Raw genomic sequence first — 27036 nt, 5'->3', positions numbered from 1 at the left:
CACACCTCAGGTAGTTGCCCAGGTTCAATGGATGTGTTGAAGATTTTGGTTAGTGGCACACACAGCATCTCTGCTCCCTCTCTAATTAAGGAGAGAGATATCCGGTCCCACCGCCTTTGAGGTATCTAGCTCACTTAGCAGCGTCTTCACCTCCTCGTCGGTCGATTGTATTTCGTCCAGCACTTCTTGGTGTACCCCTTGTTGGTGTACCACACTTTTCTGGCTTTCCGGAGTCCTTCCTGTCTCCATTGTAAATGCTTCTTTAAATCTCAAGTTAAGCTCCTCAAATACTTCTCGTTCGTTTTTTTTTTTTTTTTTGAACTCCCCACCTTAGCCTGATCACCTGGTCCTTGACTGTTTTTTTCCTCCTGATGTGGTTATATAACAGCTTCGGGTCAGACTTGGCTTTCGATGGTATGTCGTATTTGTTTAGCCGCTGAGCCTCCATTCTTATCTCTGCATATTCGTTTCTGGCTTTTCGACTAATCTCTATTTTGCTGGGTCCTCTTTCTGTACTTTTTCCTTTCTCTAGCGCACTTAGTTTTTGTCTCTCTACACCTTTAGGTGTACCAATGGGCTCGTTTTGGTCTTCCCATTATTTCTGTTGCCCTTGGGAACAAACCTCTCTGCCTCCTTTCATTTCATTGTCTCGTAGTCCATCATTTCGTTTACTGATTTTTCCCACCAATTCTCTCTCCCACTTGAACCTCTTGCAGGAAATTCCTCATGCCTGTGTAATCATTCCCCCCCTCCTTCCTTTTGTAATTTGGCTTCTATCCTGCTCATACTTCCCTCTCCAATTGTAATTCTACTCTGTATTTGAAGCTCAGAACCACGTGATCACTTGCTCCGAGAAGCCTTTCGTGTGTGATGCCCTCGATGTCTGAACTACTCAAGGTGAATACGAGGTCCAGTCTTGGTGGTTCATCCTCTCCTCTCTCTGCTGGTGTCCCTAACATGTTGATGCAAGCGTGTGTGTGTGTACTCACCTATTTGTACTCACCTATTTGTGGTTGCAGGGGTCGAGTCCTAGCTCCTGGCCCCGCCTCTTCACCGGTTGCTACTAGACCCTCTCTCTCCCCGCTCCATGAGCTTTATCAAACCTCGTCTTAAAACTGTGTATGGTTCCTGCCTCCACTACGTCATTTTCTAGGCTATTCCACTGCCTTACAACTCTATGACTGAAGAAATACTTCCTACTATCTCTCTGACTCATTTGTGTCTTCAACTTCCAATTGTGGCCTCTTGTTTCTGTGTCCCCTCCCTGGAACATCCTGTCCTTGTCCACCTTGTCTATTCCACGCAGTATTTTATATGTCGTTATCATGTCTCCCCTGACCCTCCTGTCCTCCAGTGTCGTCAGGCCGATTTCCCTTAATCTTTCTTCATAGGACATTCCCCTTAGCTCTGGAACTAACCTTGTTGCAAACCTTTGTACTTTCTCTAGTTTCTTGACGTGCTTTATCAAGTGCGGGTTCCAAACAGGTGCTGCATACTCCAGTATGGGCCTGACATACACGGTGTACAGTGTCTTGAATGATTCCTTACTAAGGTGTCGGAATGCTGTTCTCAGGTTTGCCAGGCGCCCATATGCTGCAGCAGTTATCTGATTGATGTGTGCTTCCGGAGACATGCTCGGTGTTATACTCACCCCAAGATCTTTCTCCTTGAGTGAGGTTTGCAGTCTTTGGCCACCTAGCCTATACTCTGTCTGTGGTCTTCTGTGTCCTTCCCCTATCTTCATGACTTTGCATTTGGCAGGATTAAATTCGAGAAGCCATTTGCTGGACCAGGTGTCCAGTCTGTCCAGGTCTCTTTGAAGTCCTGCCTGGTCCTCATCAGATTTAATTCTCCTCATTAACTTCACATCATCTGCAAACAGGGACACTTCTGAGTCTAACCCTTCCGTCATGTCGTTCACATATACCAAAAATAGCACTGGTCCTAGGACCGACCCCTGTGGGACCCCGCTCGTCACAGGTGCCCACTGTGATACATCATTACGTACCATGACTCGTTGTTGCCTCCCTGTCAGGTATTCTCTGATCCATTGCAGTGCCCTTCCTGTTATATGCGCCTGATGCTCTAGCTTCTGCACTAATCTCTTGTGAGGAACTGTGTCAAAGGCCTTCTTGCAGTCCAAGAAGATGCAATCAACCCACCCCTCTCTCTCTTGTCTTACTTCTGTTATTTTATCATAAAACTCCAGAAGGTTTGTGACACAGGATTTGCCTTCCGTGAATCCGTGCTGGTTGGCATTTATACTCCTGTTCCGTTCCAGGTGCTCCACCACTCTCCTCCTGATAATCTTCTCCATAATTTTGCATACTATACACGTCAATGACACAGGTCTATAGTTTAGTGCCTCTTTTCTGTCTCCTTTTTTGAAAATGGGAACTACATTTGCTGTCTTCCATACCTCAGGTAGTTGCCCAGTTTCCAGGGATGTGTTGAAGATTGTGGTAAGTGGTACGCACAACATATCTGCTCCCTCTCTAAGGACCCATGGAGAGATGTTGTCCGGTCCCATTGCCTTTGAGGTATCGATGTCCCTTAGCAGTTTCTTCACCTCCTCCTCATCTGTATGTATGTCGTCCAACACTTGTTGGTGTATTCCTTGTTGGTGTCCCCATCTGGTCTGTCCCCCCAGAGTCCTTCCTGTCTCTACTGTAAATACTTCCTTAAATCTCGTGTTGAGCTCCTCACATACCTCTTGATCGTTTCTTGTGAGTTCCCCACCTTCTTTCCTCAGCCTTATCACCTGGTCCTTGACTGTTGTCTTCTTCCTAATGTGGCTATACAGCAGTTTCGGGTCAGATTTGACTTTCGATGCTATGTCGTTTTCATACTGTCTCTGGGCCTCCCTCCTTATCTGCGCATACTCGTTTCTGGCTCTTCTACTAATCTCCTTGTTTTCCTGGGTCCTATGCCTCCTGTACCTTTTCCATTCTCTGTTGCACTTAGCTTTTGCCTCCCTACACCTTCGGGTAAACCAAGGACTCGTCTTGGTCTTCCTATTATTTCTGTTTCCCTTGGGAACAAAACTTTCCTCTGCCTCCTTGCACTTTGTTGCCACATATTCCATCATCTCGTTTACTGATTTTCCTACCATTTCTCTGTCCCACTGAACCTCCTGCAGGAAGTTTCTCATACCTGTGTAGTCCCCCCTTTTATAGTTTGGCCTGTCCCCTTCAGTTCCTGTTACCTTCTCCACTTGTAACTCTACTATATAGTCAAAACTCAGAACCACATGATCGCTAGCTCCAAGGGGCCTCTCGTAAGTGATGTCCTCGATGTCTGAACTGCTCAGGGTGAACACAAGATCCAGTCTTGCTGGCTCATCCTCCCCTCTCTCTCTGGTTGTGTCCCTGACATGTTGATGCATGAGGTTTTCAAGTACCACATCCATCATCTTTGCTCTCCATGTTTCGGGACCCCCATGTGGCTCCAGGTTTTCCCAGTCGATCTCCCTGTGGTTGAAATCGCCCATTACCAGTAACTTTGCTCTGCTCGAGTGAGCTCTTCTTGCCACCTCAGCCAGTGTGTCCACCATCACCCTGTTGTTTTCTTCGTACTCCTCTCTTGGCCTCCTGCAGTTCTGTGGTGGGTTATACATCACTCCAATGACTACTTTATGTTCTCCGGACTGAATTGTACCTACAATGTAGTCTCTTTCTCCAATCATGTCCATGCCTTCCATTTCCTCAAATCCCCATTGGTGTTTTATGAGCAGTGCAACCCCTCCTCCCCCTCTACTCCTTCTATCTTTCCTCAGGATCTGATATCCTGTTGGGAAGATTGTGTCTGTTATTATCTCAGCGAGTTTTGTTTCTGTGACTGCTATGATGTCTGGGGATTTTTCACTGATTCTTTCATTCCACTCCTCATGTTTATTCATTATTCCATCCGCATTTGTGTACCAAACCTTTAGTTTCTTTTCTATCATTGTGGTCATGCAAGTATATTGGGGTTGGGGGAGGGAGAGCCTTGGTGGGGGCCTATATGGGGCTGTGGTGTAGGTGGGGTATGTGTTGATGGGGGTGGGGTCAGAATGCCCATAAGGGACAGCTGTTGGGGTGAGGTTTGTGATATGGGGGTTGGTGGCAGAGGGAACAGTGAGTGGGTTGGAGTATAGGTTGCTCAGTTGCGTTGGGAATGTCGCGGGTGGGGTCTTTTGGTGGGAGATTCTGTGGGGTGTGTTTGCCCTTCCTCCTGTGTCTGGGTCCTGCTCATTTTCATTGCTTCTCGTTCCTCCTTGCGTCTCTGTACCCTCTCTTTCAGTGTAGTCCTTTCTTCTTGTGTTCTGTCGCGGTCGAGGTATACTCTCTGGTACCCCTCTTTGTCTCTCAGTCTTGCTTTCTCTTGCAGAATCCTGATTCGAACTGATTCTTCCTTGAAAGTTACTCTGACAGGCCGTATCCTTCCACTCGCAAACCACCCAATTCTCTGAAAATTTGTCACCTGGGTCATATTGCCCTCCCCTATTGTTTTCATGATGCCTTCAATCATTTTTTTCTCCTCCTGTTTTATTTCTTCAAAGTTGGCCCCCTTGGCTTCTTGGAGCCCGTACACAAAAACTGACCTCGCCCTTTCCTCCTCCCACTGAGTCTCCATCTGCTTCCTCTGAGGCATTTTGTTTCCTTCCATTGACATGTTCTTGCCTTCAGTCCCTGTCATATCTGAAACATCTATTCTTAGTGGACTGTCTTTCCTGGCCAGCTGTCCCTTGCTACTGCAGTTGGCTGTTAGAACCTCTGCATATAACAAACCTTCATTTTCTTCGGACCTGTCGCTTGATCTTAGTGTGCTCATCGTCTTTTCCCTGGCCCCACGTGGGTCTGATAGGTCCTTCGTGTACGGCATGTCTCCGTTGTTGCTTACCATCCCCTTGTCTGCGCCTGACTCTGAATTTCCATCATTGTGTGTGTGTGTGTGTGTGTGTGTGTGTGTGTGTGTGTGTGTGTGTGTGTGTGTGTATGTGTGTGTGTGTGTATGTGTGTGTGTGTGTTTTGTGCCATCCACCACAATCGTCGCATCACAGGCGTGGGAAAATTATAGGCATTTTCCTGGTACCTTGTAGCAGATGGCTTACTGAAAACAAAACAGTTTTAATCTAACTTCCGCTATCCAATAAATGAACACCTGGCAACTCAGGAGATCTGAAGGAGAAAGGTCGTGGGTAGACGGTGTTATGTGGTGAGGGTAGAGGGGTGAGGCAAGTAGATGGAAGGTTGATAATGGTAAGTTCTTTTACAACCCCAGTCCGTGATTTTACACGATCTCCAACTTCACGCTCGACCTCCAACTCCCACTGACATGTTTGCTCACGATTGTCAAAAGAAACCCCTTCCTTCATCGTTAGTCTCCTTTCGACAGAAGAAAGTCTACAAGGTGGAGATCTAAAAGCTATGGCGATAGGTGTGGCCCTTCTGCAGCATGCCAAAGACATACCCAAGAAAGGCTGACTAATGTACAGATGTGATGATTTAGGGAATGTACTATAACAACAACATAAAGGCAGAATATATACACCGAAATGTGTATATCTCTCACTATAAATACACTTGAGTTTAATCAGTATGATGATAATGATAGGCATTAACCTTAACAGAGTAACCCTCTAGTGGTAGTAAATCGACGAAGGGCTTTGAGAGGGTATACAACGACAGCTAAATAAGTTATTGCGATGGAAATTCAGTTCTTATTCGTCCTAGTATACTAACATCCAGTTTTAAATATTTAACACTGTCATGGCTCAGCCAAGTAAAACTGTTCTTGACAGGTCGGTGTGACTTTTATCAGTCGAGGGAAGTGTTTCTACCAGCATTCCTCTGCATGATCGGTCAAAAGGACAGTCCCCTTGTTCCCGCAATGAGTAACAGGTAAGACAAGGAATGCAACGTGTGTCTAATCACCTTAATAAATACTAATTTGTGGTTAAATTATTAAAGGTACTTCCTGATTTCCACTCGAATTTTGTAAAATATATAAGTAATGTGTTTGGTTGTAATGCATTATATAGCATATAATTATTAATGTTAAGTCTAGAATTGTTATGAAATGAGAGGAATTATTTTCATTGGCTGATACATGAGACCGTGCATAACTCTTTGTTTCAATAACATTATTTTTCTCTTACATATTTACATTTAAACGTAATGTGTTTATATTATTTGTGACACTATGGGAGTGGTGGAGGCGTTGTTTGTTACCTGGTGCATTAACTACCACATAACTAGCAGTGGGAGCGACTGTAACTTCCAACTGTGCTGTCCACCCACTCAGCCTTCTCATTTGCTCTGATAGAGATTAATAAGGTGTTTTATCTCCATTAATCCTACCTCACAAACAGAATTTTTTCACAGAATCGACTTTGTTCACTATATTGTGTCTATAGTTTTATTTACATTGTGGACATTGCGACAGCTTGACTGATTGTCATTCTTATTTCATGCATAGTACCCAAAAAAACACTACCATATTCTCAGGAACTTCACCATTGTGAGCTAAGTGTTAGAACCAGGTCATGTGTGAATTTATTGTTTTCTGGGTCTGCACATAATTATTGTGGATCAGGGCTACAATTTCATCTCTGTTGTTATCTATGAACAGTCTGGTGTTGATGTTGAGTACACTGTCTTGGACTTTGATTGAATGTGGGAGTTAGCTTTACTTACACTTGGTGTATTTACACACTTCTTTATCTACATAGTAAGAAGACATGTGGATTCTTCTAGAACTGAGAAGAGTTTATTGCTTATGTGATATGCTCGATATAATACCCACCCTAAGGTCCTTCTCCTTGAGTGAGGTTAGCAGCCTTTGTCCCACAAGCTTGTAATTCGTCTGCGGGATAACTTTGCATTTTCTGGAGTTAAACTCCATTAGCCACTTATAAGTGGTCTGGTCTGATAATTATCTGACCAGACCTGTAGTATGTGCAGATATATTTGTAGCATTTCCTGGGTCACGTCTGATTATTTTCTTTTTACTTTCACATTATCTGCGAAGAGGGACGTCACTATCTATCCTTTCCGTCATCTCATTCAAGTGTAATCACCTAATTATACTACCTCATTGTGGTTGCAGGGGTCGAGACTCAGCTCCTGGTCCCGCCTCTTCAGTGACCGCTACTAGGTCCTCTCTCCCTGCTCCATGAACTTTATCATACCCCCTATTAAAGCTATGCATGGTTTCTCCCTCCACTACATCACTTGCTAGACTATTCCACTTCTTGACTACTCTATGACTGAAGAAATGCTTCCTAACATCCCTTTGACCCCTTGTTTCTGTGTCCCCTTTCTGGAACATCCTGTCTCTGTCCACCTTGTCTATTTCACACAGTATTTTGTATGTCGTTATCCTGTCTCCCCTAACCCTTCTGTCCTCCAGTGTCGTCAGGCCTATTTCCCTAAACCTTTCTTCATAGGGCATTCCCCTTAGCTCTGGAACTAACCTTGTCGCAAACCTTTGCACTTTCTCTAATTTCTTGACTTGCTTAACCTGGTGTGGGTTCCAAACTGGTGCTGCATACTCCAGTATGGGCCTGACGTACACTGTGAAGGTTTATTCAGCCTTGTAACAACTTCAGACAGTATTACCAAGGCTGGCTCCTCCTCTGGAAAATTAATGAATAGAAAAAGAAATAATTCACAAAGATAAACACTTTATTATTTAGCAATGCAAAGATAAAACATTGAAACATGAATGTGTATCCTACTTTAAAGAAAAATGAAAAATTAAATGGAAAAATTACATTTGAATTCAACGCTAATATGTACAGTTATACTGGGGTGTCTGGTTCAGGTTGACACCGTCTTGTAGAAATTGTAGCCATTGCTGATGATGGGGGGTTCACATTATTATTATTATTATAATCAAGGGGGAAGCGCTAAACCCGGAGGATTATACAGCGCCTGGGGGGGGTGTGGAAGGCATTCAGGCTTAATTCAGGGAACTGGAGCACAGATCCAATTCCCTAAATCAAGAGCCCCTCACCAACATCAAGGAACCTTCCTTGAGGGGTGGGGGGTTCACAGGTGTTGAGTGACATCCCAACGACTAGTTCTTCACAGATTCTACAGCCTTGAATAGTCAGTCCAGATGACAGGAACGCAGGTTCTTCACCCCTGCAAAGATGAGGGGTATTTGCCTGCGGTGGCCTACAATTAATCAGGTAGGTAGATCATGAAGTGACGTCTCAAGACCGGTGTCAGTTCGTCTTCTTCAACACTTCTCGTTGGTTGGCAGGTGACCTGAGCTGTCATTCCAAGCTGGAGAGACAGGTTACCCACTGCTTAAGAAATCGCTCTCCATGATAAGTGTAAGATACTTAAAAAAGGTGGTGATTATCTAAAAGTCTCATGTGGAGACTAAAACTGAAAGGACTAAGTTTATTATTGGTCAAAAGTGAAGCTTTCAACCAATATCCACTAGAATAGGAGCAGAGGCTTTTACTTACAGTTGTGCTGGGAGCTGTGAGTCGAGTGATTACTGTTTAGCCAGAGCCCCACACGTCACCTTTCGGGGTGGGGAGAAAGGAGGGGAAGGGGATAGCGGGAGCTAGACTGACCCTACCTTAACAAGCAGCCGGCAATCAAACTATCGTTACCATATACTTGCTCGCTACTCCTATCTGTTGACCTTTTCCCTCACACTCCCCCATACCAAGACTTACAGTCAAGGAGTATAAGAAGAATAGGCGAGGAAAAAATTCTAATATGAAGTCGCGTAAGGCAACAAATCTACTGACTGTCACAACTTAACCAGTCAGAGAAATAATTGGATGAACCATTGATATATACAATATGAAACTTAAAAGCTTTGAGTGCCAATGTCCACCTCAAGAGGCGACTGTTGGTTCTCTTAAAAGTTTCTAGGTATATCGAAAGTTTGTGATCCATCTCTAAAATAAATTCTTTTCCTAGTAAATAAAATTTAAGTTTGTAGATACCCCACACAAAGGCCAAACATTCCTTTTCTATGGTGGAGTATCTCGTTTCTGCAGGAAGAAGTTTCCGGCTTAGGAAGCATACAGGGAAGGGAGTATCATCATGATAATGTAGTAACACCGCACCTAAGCCGGTATTGGAGGCATCAGTCCTTAAACAAAACGGCTTATTAATATCTGGAATTTTGAGTATAGGGTCTTTAGAGATGTCCTTCATCTCATTAAACTTTTCCAGAGCTATGTCGGAAAGTTCAAGAGGTTCCTTCACAGACTTTTTAAGGTAGTCAGATAAGATGCCTGTAAGATCAGTGAGGTTCGGGATAATCCGTGCATAAAAAATTACAGAACCAAGAAAGCTACGCATGAGTTTCTTGGTTTTGGGGAATTTAAACTCTAATAAAGCTTCGATCTTACTGGGGAGAGGCTGCAAAGAATTATTAGAAAGGATTAGTAAAAGATATCTAATCTTGTTATACCCAAGGAAGCATTTCTTTGGCTTGGCAGTGAGGCCATGTGAGAGTAACCTACGTAAAACTAATGTTTATGTTTGGATATGCTCGCCCCACGTAGATGTCATGTGAATGTTATCAAAATAAACTGAAACATTTGGCATATTACCCAAGACCTTTCTCATCAGTCTCACGTAGGTAGCACAGGCAGTTACCAAACCGAAGGGCATAGTTCTATACTGCATCAGTTCTTGGTGGGTAGGAAAAGCGGTGTACTGCTTAGAAGAAGAATCTAACATTACTTGATGATATGCCTGCGCAATATCAATCTCTGAAAAGAAGGAAGAGCCATAAAATTTGTGTAGATCGCTAGCTATTAAGGGCATAGGCTCAGCATCCCACCGAGTTATAGCATTAAGTCCTCTGAAGTCAATAGCAAGTCTATATGAATTATCCTCCTTCTTAATCATGACTACTGGTGAGCAATATGCAGATACTGAAGGTTCAATGATCTTTAGTTTTAATAATTTGTCTACCTCTCGGTCAAATGCATCCCTAAGGTGAACTGGAACTGGGTATAATTTCCGTTTGATAGGATTGTCAGTGACTAAGTCAATCTTATGGACTACCGTGGAGGTGACACCTGGAATATCAGTTAGAACGTCTGAGAAGTTACTCACACATTGAAGTAATTCATGTTTCTTATGGTCATCCAAAGACTCATTAATATTAATGTTTGTTGCACCCGAGTGGTCAAGAGTCACCAAGTCATGTAGTTCTCTGTCATAGTCTACGTTAGAGATGTCAATTACGCACACCTTACTCTCCTTAGTTGTCTTATCAAGTTTGTGTGGAAAACTAAATCAAGGTCATTCAAACAGTTAACCGAATTTCTTCAGTAATATTTCTTAAGAATGTTGATATGATAAAGCTTAGGTTTCCCCTTGACTTCTATGAGGTAATCAACCTTCCCACAAATTTTTAATACCTTATATGGACCTTTCCATGCTACTAATAATTTATTTGACTTGATAGGCAAAAGTACCAGAACTTCATCCCCTACTTTAAAACTTCTCCTCTGACTTTTGGAATCAAAATAGGTTTTGTACTGGTCCATTGACAAGCTTAAGTTTTTCGAAACTATGCCAAAGGTCTCCTCAAGTTTGGATCTAAGGTCAAGGAGAAACTAATAAGACTGAACCTCAGCAATCACGTCCTCATTAGTCCATAAGTCATGAAGGATGAGCAATGGACCTCTGGCCTGTCTACCATAGAGAAGTTCAAAAGGTGAAAACCCCAAAGAGTCACTAGGAACTTTCCTCATGGCAAACAAAGCACAGGGTAGGTAACGATGCCTCTCCTTAGGTTTAAGGGAGCAAAGTTTCCGTAAAATGGACTTGAGAACCGAATGCTGGCGTTCAATCCTCCCATTACAGCTGGGATGATAGGGTGTTATGAAGAGAGGCTTCACTCCCAGAAGTTGGTAGAGATATTGCATTAAGTCAGATGTGAATTGTGTCCCACGGTCAGACAAAAGGGCTTCAGCCACCTCTGTAGTAGTTATGGTCTTTAAAGGTACGACTTCAGGGAAACTTGAAGCATAATCAACTAATGTTAAAATATATCTGTCCCCCAGATGAAAGTGGTGATAAAGGACCAACGATGTCAATAGCTACTCTTTCAAATGGTACTGTAAAGATTGTCATTTTGACCATAGGTACTCACCGGGTACCTTGGGAGGATGACAGTTGGCATACTTTACACGATCTACAGTAAGTAGTGATATCTGAGGATATTTTGGGCCAAAAATAGGTTTCCCTAATTTTATTTAAGGTTTTACGATGCGAGAAATGTCCGGCCCCTGGCAGGTCATGAGCCATTTTAAGAACAGTCTCTCTGCATTGACTTGGAACAACTAAGATAGAATAGTCTATCTCATCTGAATTTAATTTGAATACTGACTTGTACACGATACCTTTTATATATTCAAATTTATATGAAAAGTTTTTCCTTTGGATAACTTGATTTTGTTTAGCGGCATTATGGCAATTCTGAAGAGAAGGGCAATTACGTTGTAAATTGACAAAGGAGTCCTTCGATATGTCTAAAGGCTTAAAGTCAGGGAAAATCAAAGGATGGACAGTAGGAGAAGCCTGGGCTTTGGTCTGAGCCCTAGTCAAGACATATATAGTATCGGAGGTGATATCCTCAATTTTATCTAACGAGTGAACCGGTGATTCTACTATCTCGCTTTCGAGAGTAGTATCACTGGTTTCTAACCCCACATGAATATCCCGAGACATTGCCTCATCTAAACTTTCGAGGGGCTTCTCTAACTCAACAGGAAGAGGAACTGAAAAACTGATGTCCATCTTTGGTGATGAAAGGTCAACCTCAGAAGGAAGAATGGCACCTTTTACATTACCTATTTGTACGGAGCAAGAAGTGATGGGAGCTAGTACGGCTTCAGACCAACCTGTGAACCATTTAGACCTAATGTAACAACGGATGGTAGGTAAAGTGTCTGTACGGCCCAAGTAGTCTGAAAGTATAGCAGAGGAATGAGTTTATTTAAGGTTAGAGAACAGCTTATCAGAAATGACTATACATGTGCATCTAGTATCTCGCAAAATGGTAGATACATTAAGTCCGTTAACTGTTCCTGAACAGAAGGGTGCTTGGTCATTACAGTCTTTAAAACATATTCTAACTTTTTGGACTTTCTTAGAAGGACAATCGGGACGTTCATGTCCCTTAACACCACATAAAGAGGCTTTGTTATCTTTTGATCTGGTGAACCCTTGCCCTTAGGGTTCGATCCCTTTTGGTCTTTATAGGAATTGTGAGCCTCAGCATACAAGTCAGCGGTCTCAGCAACTTCCTCAGCTTTAATCAGGTTACGTTCTCTAATGAATGTTCGTATTTGGTGAGGAAGAGCTGTCAGGAACTGGTCAGCAACCATGAAGTCTCTAAGAGATTCATAACTGTGATCAATTCCTGAACACTCTATCCAAAAGTCGAACAAACGAGTGTTACCTGTAACTGCTGAAAGTTTTGGCCAGGCTGTAAGGTGGCATACCTGAAATCTTTCCTATAAGAATTTGTGGTTTTTTGATATGCTGTAAGGATTGCCTTCTTCAGTAGGTTATAATTACATATGATATTCTGCGACAAAGTTGCACAGATATTCAAAGCTGTACCAGAAAATAACATTCCTAACCTGGTAGCCCAGGTGTCAACAGGCCATTCACAGAGGATGGCGGTATTTTCAAACCTGATAATGTATGAAGTAACGTCTTCACCCTCTGTGAAGGGAGGTAAATTAGGTGTTGGAATATGGGCACTAGCTGCATGATGTTCAATTACTCCTTCCTCTAATTGTTGTGTAAAAGTTAACTTTTTATTCTCTAATTCAAGGCGAGATTTTTCGAGCTCGCGATCTTCTTGTCTCTCTCGCAGTTCATTCTCTCTAGCTTTTTCCTCACGTTCTCTAGCTTTTTTTTTTCCTCTTTCTCAAGATTCTCTCTCTCCTTTCTTTCTCTTTCCTGGATCTTAGCGCTAAAGAAAGCTTCTAAATTCTTCCACGTTACTCCTAACTTACTTCCAGTGTTCGTCCAAAACTGGTATTCCTCCATACTTGCAAGAATAACTTAAACTACTAGGGGAAAATGAAACGGATATATCAAAGAAAACTGAGGGTTCAATTCCTGCTCCGCTCAAACTGTAAAAAAATCGGAGGGATCGATCCCTTCTTCGATTAAACAGCATGTGTGAATGAAAACGGAGGGTTCTATGCCGGCTCCGAGCAAAGAGTAGGTAGAATGGGGGTCTCTTGACCATCCAATCTTCTCACCAACAAATCAAGAGTGTCCTGCAACAGTTCCCTTGATATAATAAATAGAGCTCAGTGAAATAACTTGTCACTGGAAAATCTCGGGTCCCCAGAGTCTATTCCTCCAAATCGTTTCAAGCTCAAAAATAAAGGTGACAGAATTAACTAGTATATCCTGCCTGACTTGACTTACAATAAATTGAGACTATAACAATCGCCAAATCTTTTAAATACCTGTACTGTAGTCCTACCATAGAACATGATTACTCATGGCTGGGTGATCGACACCATGCCTAACCCTTCTAGGGTAGGGTAGGTGCCTGAGCCCGAGCTTACAGCTCACAAGACTGTCATTCCCATTAGCCTCCTTGGGGCGGGGATGACAGACCAGAGAGGCCTAGCTTGTGGCTAGGCCTGGGGACAGTTGGTCCTAAAGATGAGGAGGTACTTGTGCCTCCTCCCATGGGAGACTTAGGTCTCAGACAGTCCCTAAAGAGGGAGCCAAGGCCGGGCCACCACTTGGAAAAGGCCCGGGCCGGGAGAATACCGGCTAATCTTTAATAATAATAATCATGGCTGGTGGTAACCGCCTGTGGTATGCGGCGTTGAAGTTTCAATGATAGATTCGAGATGGAGTTGAATCTTGATTCAGTAGAGTTGATCCTGGCAAGGTCGCCACTTGTGAAGGCTTACTCAACCCTGTAACAACTTCAGACAGTATTACCAAGGCTGGCTCCTCCTCAGGAAAATTAATGAATAGAAAAAGAAATAATTCACAAAGATAAACACTTTATTATTTAGTAATGCAAACATAAAACATTGAAACATGAATGTGTATCCTACTTGAAAGAAAAATGAAATGGAAAAATGACAGTTGAATTCATCGCTAATGTGTACACTTATACTGGGGTGTCTGGTTCAGGTTGACACCGTCTTGTAGAAATTGTAGCCGTTGCTGATGATGTGGGGGGGGGGGGTCACAGATGTTGAGTGACAACCCAACGACTAGTTCTTCACAGAGTCTATAGCCTTGAATAGTCAGTCCAGATGACAGGAACGCAGGTTCTTTACCACTGCAAAGATGAGGGGTATTTGCCTGCGGTGGCCTACAATTAATCAGATAGGTAGATGATAAAGTGACGTCTCAAGACCGGTTTCAGCCCATCTCCTTCAACACTTCTCGTTGGTTGGCAGGTGACACAAGCTGACATTCTAAGCTGGAGAGACAGGATACCCACTGCTTAAGAAATCACTCTCCATGATAAATGTAAGATACTTAAAATAGGTGGTGATTATCTAAAAGTCTCATGTGGAGACTAAACCTGAAAGGACTAAGTTTATTATTGGTCAAAAGTGAAGCTTTCAACCAATATCCACTAGAATAGGAGCAGAGGCTTTTACTTTCAGTTGTGCTGGGAAATGTGAATCTAGTGATTGCTGTTTGGCCGGAGCCCCACACGTCACCTTTCGGGGTGAGAAGAAAGGGGGGGAGAGGGGATAGCGGGAGCTAGACTGACACTACCTTAACAAGCAGCTGGCATTGAAACTATCGTTATCATATACTCGCTCGCTACTCCTATCTGCTGAACTTTTCCCTCACATACACAGTGTACAGTATCTTGAAAGATTTCTTACTAAGGTATTGGAATGCTATTCTCAGGTTTGCCAGGTGCCTATATGCTGCAGCAGTTATCTGGTTGATGTGTGCTTCCAGAGACGTGCTCGGTGTTACACTCGCCTCAAGATCTTTCTCCTTGAGTGAGGGTTTGCAGTCTTTGACCAGCTAACCTATACTCTGCGGTCTTCTTTGCCCTTAACCGATCTTCATGACTTTGCATTTGGCGGGGTTAAATTCGAGAAGCCAGTTGCTGGACCAGGTGTCCAACCTGTCCAGGTGGTGGGTGCAGGGGTCTATTCACAGCTCTTGACCCGCCTCTTCTCTGATCGCTACTAGACCCACTCTCTTCTCCAAGAGCTTTATCGTACCTCTTCTTTAACATTTGTATGGATCCTGCCTCCATTACATAACTCTCCGGGTTGTTCTACTTGCTGACAACTCTATGACTGAAGAAATACTTCTTAACATCCCTGTGACTTATCTTAGTTTTCAACTTCCAGTTGTGACCGCTTGTTGCCGTGTCCTATCTTTGAAACATTATATTCCTATTCACCTTGTTAGTTGCTCAGTGTTTTATGTGTTATGTCCCCCTCGTGTCCTCCAGTGTTGTCAAGTTGATTCCCCTTAACCTCGCCTCGTAGGGACTAGTCTTGTTGCAAACCTTTGCTCTTTATCTAATTTCTTAACGTGCTTGACCAGGTGAGGGTTCCATACTGGTGCTGCATACTCAAGCATGAGTAGATACTCAGTGTTTTATGTGTTATGTCCCCCTCGTATCCTCCAGTGTTGTCAAGTTGATTCCCCTTAACCTCGCCTCGTAGGGACTAGTCTTGTTGCAAACCTTTGCTCTTTATGTAATTTCTTAACGTGCTTGACCAGGTGTGGGTTCCATAATGGCGCTGCATACTCAAGCATGAGCCTGACGTACACGGTGTAGTGTCTTGATTGATTTCTTACTCAGGTGTTGGAATGCTATTCTTAGGTTTGCCAGGCGTTCATATGCCTCGGCAATTATTTGGCTGAAGGGCGCCTCAGGAGGTATACACGGTATGATACCCCAACATCGTTTTCCTTGTGTTAGATCTGCTGCGTTTGGCTCCCTAACCTGTACCCCGTCTGTGATCTTCTATGAAATCTTCATGACTTTCCACTTGGTGGGGTTCAACTCCAGGAACCAGTTGTTCTACCAGGCTTGCAGCCTATCCGGGTCCCTTTGTAGTCCTACCTGATCCTCGTCCACCTGAATTTTGAGCATTAGTGTGTGTGTGTGTTACAAAAAACGCGATTTCTAATAAGCATAGAGATCTCCAGTGAATACTAAAAAAGACTGCCCTTCTAGCATCCAGCCTGTTACTGGGTTTTTGTAACAAGTAGTCAGTATCCTGGTCCAATTATCCATTAGAATTCATTAAGAATCAGTAGTGCTTCAGGATTACAACTGGTAGGCTACTAACTAAAGAAATTAAAATTTAATAAGTTTATTAATAATAAAATTGTCTAGGCATATATTATCAAATTAAATTAATGTAATGAACATAATCAAAATGATCACTTCTGTCGTGTACAGTAGTATTGTGTAGACACATATCACATCTATATGTCTTTTAAGTACTGCCTGGTACATTAACATTTAATAATACATATATATACAAATAAGTTTGTGTGTATGTGTGTAAGTGCTCTAAGTAGTTCGCTATGTCTCAAGACTCGACTAGACTTAAACCAGTGACTGACAAAGTCCTCACATTAACTAACTTCTTGACCAACCTGGCAATCAGAACAGCTTGCTTGAACAATAAATGACTGTTAAGCCGAGCAGCAATATAACAAGCAAAAGTGACACAGAATCAGGAACAAGGAGATAATATAACGACACTAAGTAGAGACCATCTACAGATCCTCCACAAAAGTCGCAAAACTCCCATACTACTGAATCTAAGTTCAGCATAAGAAAATCCCCGACTGTGACAGTACACAGATACCAGTACAAGTTAGGTCAGAAGCTACAGCTCAGGACCTGAGTTTCTCAGAGTGTCTATGCGACACACAACCTCAGTACAACGTCGAAAATCACTAAGTCTAGACAATGTTCTGTGAACAAAGTTCCACAGAACCAACAACAAGAAAACGACAGAGACGATCTTCCAACAAGGGCCAGCAAGGGAGAGGAGTGTGGGGCGTCTTGCCAGGAGAACGTCCAACCGACAAGAGAGTAGCCCAGACTGACTACTCCAGGCGAGGTGTGAACACCCCCCCCTCAATCACGTGATTGCTCCGTGGACAGCTGCTGCCCAGCAACACAAAAGCCGGCAGAGTAACGAGCCACGAGCGATAATTACAGTAGTTAGACAATCAAGACTTGAACTATGAGCACTAAATAATATATATAAATGTTACATCCTACCTAACAAAAGTAACTAAGTCAAATAATAATACAAAGCAATATATTTACGATTTAGCTATTATCGCAAATATAAGCAATATAAAATTATATGAAAAGGTAATATACATTATATACATTGTGACCCATTCAGGGGTCACAACAGTGTGTGTGTGTGCATTCACCTATATTTTTGTTGCAGAAGTCGATTCGCAGCTCCTGGCCCCGAGTGTGTCTGTACGCGTGAGTCTGTGAGTGTGTACTCATATTAGAGGTTGCAGGAATCAAGTCATAGTTGGCCCCCGGCTTTTCCCTGGTCACCTCTAGGTCCACTCTCGTGGCTTCTAGAGCTGTATCGTATGTCTTCCTAAAGCTGTTTATACATCCTGTCTCTACCACTTCACTCTCTAGGTCATTCCACTATGTGAATTCTCTAAGACTGAAGAAATGCTTCCTAACCTTCCTGTGACTCATCAGAGTCAACTTTCATCTGTACTCTTTTTTTCTATTTCTCATCTTTCAAACAATATGTTTCTAATCAGAGTATGTATTACTGTTAGTATTTTGAACCTTGTTATAATATTTTCCCTAGTTTTTGTTTCCTCTAGTGTCAACTGGCTGAGTTTCCATAACCTCTCCTTATTGGGCATAACCCTTAGTTCAGCAACTCGTCTCGTTGCAGACCTCTGCATTTTCAATTTATTGATAAACTTAACTAGGTGTGGGTTCCATACTGGTGCTGCATACTCCAAAAGGGCTCGACGTACACGGTGTACAGTGTCTTGAAAGACTCCTTATTTTTACGTCTGAGGTCTAATCTTGGATTTCCCCGACGCACGTTTGCTACAGCAGCTTCTTGGTTGATGTGCGCATATGGTGATATGCTCAGTACAATACTCAACCTTGAATAAATTTTTCAGTCTTTGACATCACCCCTTTCCCCCGAAGCTTTCCCTTCCTTTGCGGTCTTCCGACAAGATGAGAGTTGTGCAACCTTTCACGTTTCGCCAAATCAATTTCTAGGACATAAAAGACTAGAACTATGTACAGTAGCAGTCACTAGGAGTAGGTGCAGACCATAGACTATGGTGCTGTACTCCTAGGTTGAGGGACCTGTACATAGTTCAGATTATGTCCTAGAATTTGTATTGATAAAGCCACTGGATGGCGAAACGTCTATAATAAAGATACCCAGATGTTGCACATGTGTCTTACCCTTCCTTTGCGGTCTTCTTTGCCCTTTCACAAATTTCTTAAACTCCAGTAGCCACTTGTCAGACCATGCCTGTAGCCTGTCCAGATTCATTTGGTTTACGGATGCTTGTATCCTCCTCATTAGTTTCACATCTGCGAACAGGGATCCCTCTGACTTTCCCTTCCATCATGTCATTCATGTATACAAAAACAAAAAACTGTTGCCCTAGTTCTGATCTGTGTGGAAACTCGCTAGTCACATGCACCCATTCCGACACTTCTCGGATAAACACTCCTTGTCTGCTATTTATCAAGCATGCCTTGTTCCACTGTAGTGTTTTATTGTTAATTCTGCCTGCTCCATTTGCTTTTGTACTAATTTCTTGTGCAGTACTGGATCAAAAGACTTGCTTCATTTCTAGAAGATGCAATTTACCCATCCCACTGTCTCCTGTCTTACTTCTGTTACCATCTCTAAGGCTGTACTGGTTGTCATATATGAACGTACTCCTTTCTAGCTACTCCACCATTCTTCTCTTGATACTCTTCTCCATAACTTTTCAATGCATGTCAGTGACACTGGCCTGTAGTTTTACGCTGGGACTTCATTTGGTATCTTTCACTTCTCCTGCAGCTCACCTGTGTCGATAAAATTGAAGAATGCTGCTAGAGGGACATAGTATCTTTGCTCCCCCTCTCTGGACCAGCGGAGAGAGATTGGTTCACCGCCTTCGAGGTATCTCACTCCTTCCTCAGTTATATGTATTGTGTCCAACCCTTGCTGGTACATTTTGTTAGCCTTCCTGTCACCATTGAGAATACCTTCCTAAATCTTTTGGTGAACACTTTAGATTTCTTCGTCACTCCTTGTGAGCTCCCCTCCTTCCCTTTCAGCCTGTTTACCTGGTCCTTTACTGTTGTATAACAAATTTGGGTCGAATTTGGCTTTCGCAGTTATTTTCAAATTGTTGTTGACACTCTTTTTACACGTGAGTAATTTATATGCATACATATATATATATATATATATATATATATATATATATATATATATATATATATATATATATATATGCAAAACAACCACTCTGAAAGAATAGAGAAATTCCAAGCGCTTTCGTGACTACTCACATTATCAAGGAACATAGTTCCTTGATAATGTGAGTAGTCACGAAAGCGCTTGGAATTTCTCTATTCTTTTAGAGTGGTTGTTTTGCATATTCTGAAATCACCTGTTTACTGTGATCTTATTGCATATATATATATATATATATATATATATATATATATATATATATATATATATATATATATATATATATATATATATATATATATATACATTCAAACATTATCTTAATCCACAGCAGAGTTTGAACCTGCATCAATGTAAGCAGTATTTTATCTACACAGGCAGAACCCAGATAAGTAGAGGCACCTATCTGAAGCTAATTTCATCCATTTGCGAAGTTAAATGACTGTGACAGTAATATTAATCTTAAAAGACAAACAGGTACAATACTGTGATCACAAATAACCCGCACATAGAAGCTTAAGACGATTTTTCAGTCCGACTTTGAACAATTACAAAGTCACACTAACACGATAGAGTGAGGGAACTAGGCGGGTGGGACAGGCGAGTGGGACAGGGACGGGACTAAGAGAGGAAGAAAAAAGAAGTAGCGGTAGTGATAAGGTTGCTAGTGGAAGTAGTAGTGGTATTTTCCCCACCTTCCGCATCCACTACCACTTCTACTACTTCCACTACTAGCCTTACCACTACCACTACTTCTTTTTCTTCCTCTCCTGATCCTGTCCCTCTCTCCTTCGTCTATATATTGCCTTCCTCACTCTTCCGTGTTAGTGTGACTAAGTAAATGGTTCAAGTCTGACCAAAATATCATCGGGTTATTTGTGTAATGTTAAGCTTTAGCAGATGAATACATCTTTGAATTTTACGTCACAGGATGAAGTTTGTGACAGAAGCGGGTCTGTATGGCTACTGGATGAAACAACTCAGCATAAATTCTACCAGATGTGAACGACCTCCGACCAGGATCACTGTCAAAACCACTCTTTCCTTCGCTAACCTCTGGGCAAGCTCAATAAATATTAGATTTTTCTTTTTTTGTCTTATAGGTCTCTTTCACAAGTGCCAAAGTTTGTCATTTGTGAAATAACACTCAAGCTGTTGATGAAAATCAAACATTTTAGGCTGTTTCTAAAGCATTATTAAGTAGTGATATTACAATGATATTCGACTTACCGAATTATCTAGCATAATCACGAATTAGTGTAGTGGTTGTGGATTGTTATGATCCTGTATTTTAAATGTTGTTCTTCACTTACTTTGTTTTTGTTTGGTGAATATGAAAAAAATTCACCACAGTGGCCGTCTCCCACCGAGGGAGGGTGACCCCCTTAAAAAATAAAATAAACACTTTTACCATCACTCACTCCATCCCTGTCCTGCCAGAGCCGCACCAATACTTTCCTTCGAAATAGCAAACGGGGTGGGATTCATGTCCATTTATCCGGTTTCCCTGCATCGCTTCATAAATGTAATCTTGCTCACATTTCAACAGCACGTCAGGTCACTCCTATCTAACACGCTTGCCTTCCTCCATTACAAATTTATAAGACCTCTAAATCATCCTATTTTGTTCCATCCTCTCTAAATATCTGAACAATCTCAACAACCACCTCTTCAGCCCTCTGGATAATACTTTCAGTAATCCTACACATCCTAATCTCCAAGCTACTAATTCACTTCATAACAGTCTCACCATAATAGTCTCACCACACACTACACTCGGACACCTCATCTCCACTGCCTCCAGCCTCCTCATTGCAACATTCACAACCCATGCTTCACATCTTATGGAGTTTGTAGAAACGGATTTGTTGGCACTTAGGAAAACTTGTCATAGATCATAACCTAGGATAATACTCTCAGACTGAAAATGTGCTTATTCTCCCATGCAAGGAGAATTTCTCTCTCCTGCCGAATGACCTAAGAAAGATTCAATATACAAAGTATTTTTCAAGAATTCACAGTTAAAAGCATGATCAAGAATTTTCCCCAGGACTGTAAGGGTGGTGTTTACAGGGTTGGGTATAGCAGCTGCAACTTGGCTTATGTGGGACAGACGGCAGACCTCTAGATATTACCTTAGATCAACACCAATTTTCGATCCGAGTAGAACAGGAATCCAACACCATATTAATCACACTCAGCCCTGCAATAACCTTGCAAAATCGTCGGAATGCAAGGTACTAGTTCCTTGTTCCTCTTGGCTGGAAAGAAATATTAAAAAATCGGTAAATATAAAACACTAAAAAAAAAAAGAAATTCACTATGTAAGAGTAGCTTAGGATTGTTCAAACTTGATTCTTTTTTAATTGAAGTCATTGTAAACCTTAAGCCAAATACATGAATGCTCTGGATTATCTTAAATGTTGTAGTATCACATGGATGAATTGAGGTCCACTTTGTGACTGCATACCTGCCCTCTCTTTGTGTTTGACTAGCATCTGCTTATAGATGCAAGGTACCTAAAATCGGATGCACCTTTGTTTTATAGGCGAGTTAGCCCTCGATCCATTTTCTTTAACTTACTCCCATTTCCTCAAGTGAAAAAATTAAATATACTATTCCGAAATAAATTAGAATATGCATTCTCGTTGACGAGAACGAAATATTTTCGCTTGAAAGCAATAACTTTTAATTCCATGTTTAGCACACTTGATGTAAGCGAATAATGAGTTAAAATCTATTAGACAATTGAAACTGGCATTCAAAATCAGAATTTGCTTCTTTTTATAATGAAGTGTATTGACGTCTCACGACATTTTCGTGGTAATGACGTCATTACTACATAATCAATGCTTATGGAAGGGACAGTCTGTTTCTTCTGGTTTTTAACATACTGCCTTTATCCTCTGGCACCTGGCACTAGTCTGCCCGGGTGGTCCCATTACCGATATTCTGGATAGGCTTGTCTTGAAGGAACCTACCTGGACTTTCTACTCATTACTACAACATTGCAAGCTCCTGATGATTGCAGCTCCCCCTGTGGTAGTTTTGGATGTGTGTGTATATATATATATATATATATATATATATATATATATATATATATATATATATATATATATATATATATATATATATATATATATATATATATACATACATAATTATTAAATTATTATAAACTTATCTAAATTATATTTAGTTGGATTAGGCTAAATTATATTGCGCTTGTTATAATAAGATTAGGTAAGTTTTCTATGGTTCTTTTAGTACAAAATTATTAATTTAATTCTTTAATATGAATGGAAAAATATATTTAAACGTGCAAGAGAAAATTTTAGAAAGGTCTTAATTTTAAATGAGTTCTTGCTAATTTTACTTTATATATATATATATATATATATATATATATATATATATATATATATATATATACATATATATATACCTCTGGTGTAAATTGTGGGACCCATAGCCTCGGAGAAGTGGATAAAAAGGCTTCAAGGAAGAATATTTGGATTTCTTCCTGAAGCCATTTGAATATTCCACTTCCCCTACCACCCCATCTTTTAAACTATTTTTTTTTTACCAATAGGAATATTTTATTACATAATATGGCACAGAAGATTTAAGAGATCAGCAGGCGGGCTCTATCCTTCCCTGACACACTCTGAAGCATCGTTGAGGCTATATTTTCCACTATTGGACCATCCCAGTGCGATTGTTTGTAGTTGTTGGGGGGAGCAGGTCTGGTTTCTGAGCCCGTTAGATTATCCCAGATCATTGCTCCGTCAAGGAATTTTTGGTCCTGGGCTCCAATCTTGTCCCTAAGATGTTCAGGGAGAATCGCTGCTACAAGCTCTCTGGATGCAATACACGAGGACAGAAAAGCAGGTAACGCAATCTGTGATGACTTGCGGACACCAATGCCTCCTAGTCTGACTGGAAGTGTAGCTTGGTTCCACTGCCCGTCTTCTAGAGTAAGGTTAAGTACTTTCGTAAAAATCTGCCTCAGAATACTGTCATATTCGTGCAGTATAGGGTTATCATATGAAGGTGCACATCTTAGGAAATATGTCAACCTGGGCAGACTCAAGCACTTTGTGAGAAGGTACAAGGCATCGTGGGTGTCCAGATTGCCTATTCGTTGTTCCATTCTCCTTAACTCTTCCAATTTCTTCCTGAGAATTGTGTCAATGGCATTGCTTCCCAGAGGTGCTCCTAGCAAGACACTATTTGTGGGGGCAATGACTGCTGCTCCTGGTAGTTTTGATCTCACTGCATTTATCACTTGTTGACTGACTGAGATGATTTCACATTTGGATGGATTCAGGATGAGACCCATTTCCTGTCCCCGTGTCATTACCTGTGTAAGGTCATGTAGGAGGGACTCCTTTGTACCTGCTAGTGTGCCATCATCTAGGAACCAGATGTTTAGCTCGCTGGTCAGTCTGACTGTGATTTCCCTAACTGCAATACAGAAGAGAAATGGTGCAAGAGGATCTCCTTGTTGGACACCCTCCGATGATGTGATTTCATGCTCTCCAAAGAGTCATGTTGATGTACAGAGCAATGAAAAGGCAGACACTGCTGTGCGGTCAGCAGTACATGACCTACCAATTTCATGTAGAGGTGTTCCATTTTCGGACTATTTTGCTGCAATAGCTACCCACCTTCGCACCCGTTGGCAACAACGTTGGTCAACTCTTCTCGGTAACAAACTTCATTCTATTAAACCGAGCATAGGTTACTGGCCGTCTTCTTGTCATCAGTGCCGAGGTTATGACACTACTCTCTCCCGGCTTCACATTGGCCACATTCGTCTTACTCACGGGTATTTCATGGAGAGGCACCATGTTCCTTTCTGTGAGAAGTGTCAAGTTCCAGTATCGATTAGCCACATTCTGTTAGACTGCCCTCTCTATCAACGAGCACGCAGAATTTAACTCCAACGTCGTCTCCGCTCTGCTACTCTCTCTTTATCTTCCCTTCTTGCTGATGGACCCTCCTTTAATCCTGACTCTCTCATTGACTTCTTGACAACGACTGATTTACTCCACAAACTCTGATTATGATACCTTTCGCACTCCCCTCAACCCTTTGTACCTCAATCTCTTGCTGCCCTCTACCCTTTCACCATCCACTGCCCCGCTGTTCTCCATAACCTATTACTCATCCATCTCCCTTTTGCCACCTAATACTCTTGCTTCATTCCTGTCCTGCAGTGCTGTATAGCCCTTGTGGTTTAGCACTTCTTTTTTTATAATAATAATAATAATAATAATAATAATAATAATAATAATAATAATAATAATAAATTCTGAACCTAACGAAAAAAATATATTTCATTGTGTTTTTTTAGTATTAAATTATTATAGACGTATCAAAAATATATTTAGCTGGATTAAGCCAAAATAAATTGGGCTTTTTATGATAAGGTTAGGTAAGTTTTCTAAGCTTCTTTTGGTGCAAAATTATAATTTTTTTCATAAACATTTATGAAAAAATGTATCTTTAAACGTATAAGAGAAAATTTTAAAAAGGACTTAATTTTAAAGAGTTGTTGTTAATTGACCAGTTTTACCTATTTGGCACGACATATATATATATATATATATATATATATATATATATATATATATATATATATATATATATATATCACTGATCTCTGGCTGAAGGAGACTCGAACCTACGAACCTTGGAACAAGGTACGCAGTGCTATACCATTCTCACCACACTGGACAATACCTTGGCGTCTAGCACAATGACATTGATCCAAGGCAGCCAGCTTTCAGGGAGAAGGCTTACAGCTTTTCATCTCATCCCCTGCATGCATCGACCAACTAGAGATTTTAACAATGCAAGGAATTCGCATTGAATGCGAATTTTTCCAAATACGACCAGTCGATTGGTCGATTTTTTGCTTCAATACGCGAGCAAAATTTCCACAAGCAAGCAGACCTCAAGGCAGGTTCCTTGACACTGGTGATGGGCTCTTGCTCTTGATCTTGGGAATTGTTTGTTGGACTATCTTATTGAAACTTGGGCAATGTATGATGGAAAGATGCTTCTTAACGAACACCAAAAATGAAAGAAATCTAAACACAAATAATGGAGTTCACTTCTTAGCAATTAGTCACCCCTTAGCGGTAATTTCGAATGGTTTTTATTGTTGTATTCTCGTTTTCTTGGTTTCTTTTGATAGAATTGAAGATATATTACAGAAATAGATATGCTTTTGATTGCTTTCAAGACGAAAAGTGCCTTGAAATTGAGCTCAACCCAGGAGAAATGGTTCAATGCTTGGCTGTTTCATAGTAAACAAGTGACGTCACTGTCCATTCCAATATGCAGTCGTGAATGGCTTGACATTATTTATACAATTATTGCAATAAGGAATAACAGTAAATCTTATATTTTTTGTATGAATAAAAATTACAAATTATTTATATAACAATAATAATAATAATATATAGGTAGTAGGTTGGTAGACAGCAACCGCCCAGGGAGGTACTACCGTCCTGCCAAGTGAGTGTAAAACGAAAGCCTGTAATTGTTTTACATGATGGTAGGATTGCTGGTGTCCTTTTTTCTGTCCCATAAACATACAAGATTTCAGGTACGTCTTGCTACTTCTACTTACACTTAGGTCACACTACACATACATGTACAAGCATATATATACACACCCCTTTGAGTTTTCTTCTATTTTCTTTCTAGTTCTTGTTCTTGTTTATTTCCTCTTACCTCCATGGGGAAGTGGAACAGAATTCTTTCTCCGTAAGCCATGCGTGTTGTAAGAGGCGACTAAAATGCCGGGAGCAAGGGGCTAGTAACCCCTTCTCCTGTATATATTACTAAATGTAAAAGGAGAAACTTTCGTTTTTCCTTTTGGGCCACCCCGCCTCGGTGGGATACGGCCGGTGTGTTGAAAGAAAAGAAATAATAATAATATGTATAGTAATAAAACGTATAATAATAGTATATAATACAATGATAATAATAATGTAATATGTATAATAATAATACATATATAATAATAATGTACTACATATAATAATTATAATAGACGGCTTCGAAAGGCCGTCACTAGATGGCAGTGTTTACTACAACAAAGAGGGAGCGGTTGTGGCCGCCTCCACCTGTTACATAATGACATACTTTATTCATTCTAGAGTATATATCATGTTTCTATTTTATTAATATTGTTTGTTATGTCATATTAGATGAACTGTGATATATAAATAAGCCGTATAGATGATATTAGCGAAATTATTCATGAAGTATTTTGCCCGATCTCCATACAAACTCTCGTCCACCGTTGACACTGCCCATACCACTACATGAATGACAAATTTTATTCATTTTATAATATATATCACTGCTTTCAGTAACCTATGGTGTAGGAGGTAGGTTACTGAAAGCAGTGAAGAGTTTTTACGAGCAGAGTGAGGCTCAAGTTAGAATATGTAGGAGAGAGGGAGATTATTTCCCAGTAAAAGTAGGCCTTAGACAAAGATGTGTGATGTCACCGTGGTTGTTTAAAATATTTATAGATGGGGTTGTAAGAGAAG

The 27036-nt window shown here is 41.1% G+C and overlaps 1 protein-coding gene across 1 annotated transcript in view; it reads left to right on the top strand.

Annotated features, from left to right (window-relative positions):
* The window catches only part of LOC128696575 (probable glutamate receptor), a 97525-nt gene that overhangs the window by 59000 nt on the left and 11489 nt on the right, over positions 1–27036 (top strand). The window contains 2 exon segments of the mRNA XM_070094642.1: positions 5783–5882; positions 20390–20519. Coding sequence (XP_069950743.1) covers positions 5783–5882; positions 20390–20519 — 230 coding nt within the window.

This window comes from Cherax quadricarinatus, chromosome 47 (genome assembly GCF_038502225.1).
Source record: "Cherax quadricarinatus isolate ZL_2023a chromosome 47, ASM3850222v1, whole genome shotgun sequence".
NCBI classification, from domain to species: Eukaryota; Metazoa; Arthropoda; class Malacostraca; order Decapoda; family Parastacidae; genus Cherax; species Cherax quadricarinatus.
The sequence above is the reverse complement of the archived record's forward strand: the minus strand, read 5'-3'. Positions and strand labels throughout refer to the sequence as shown.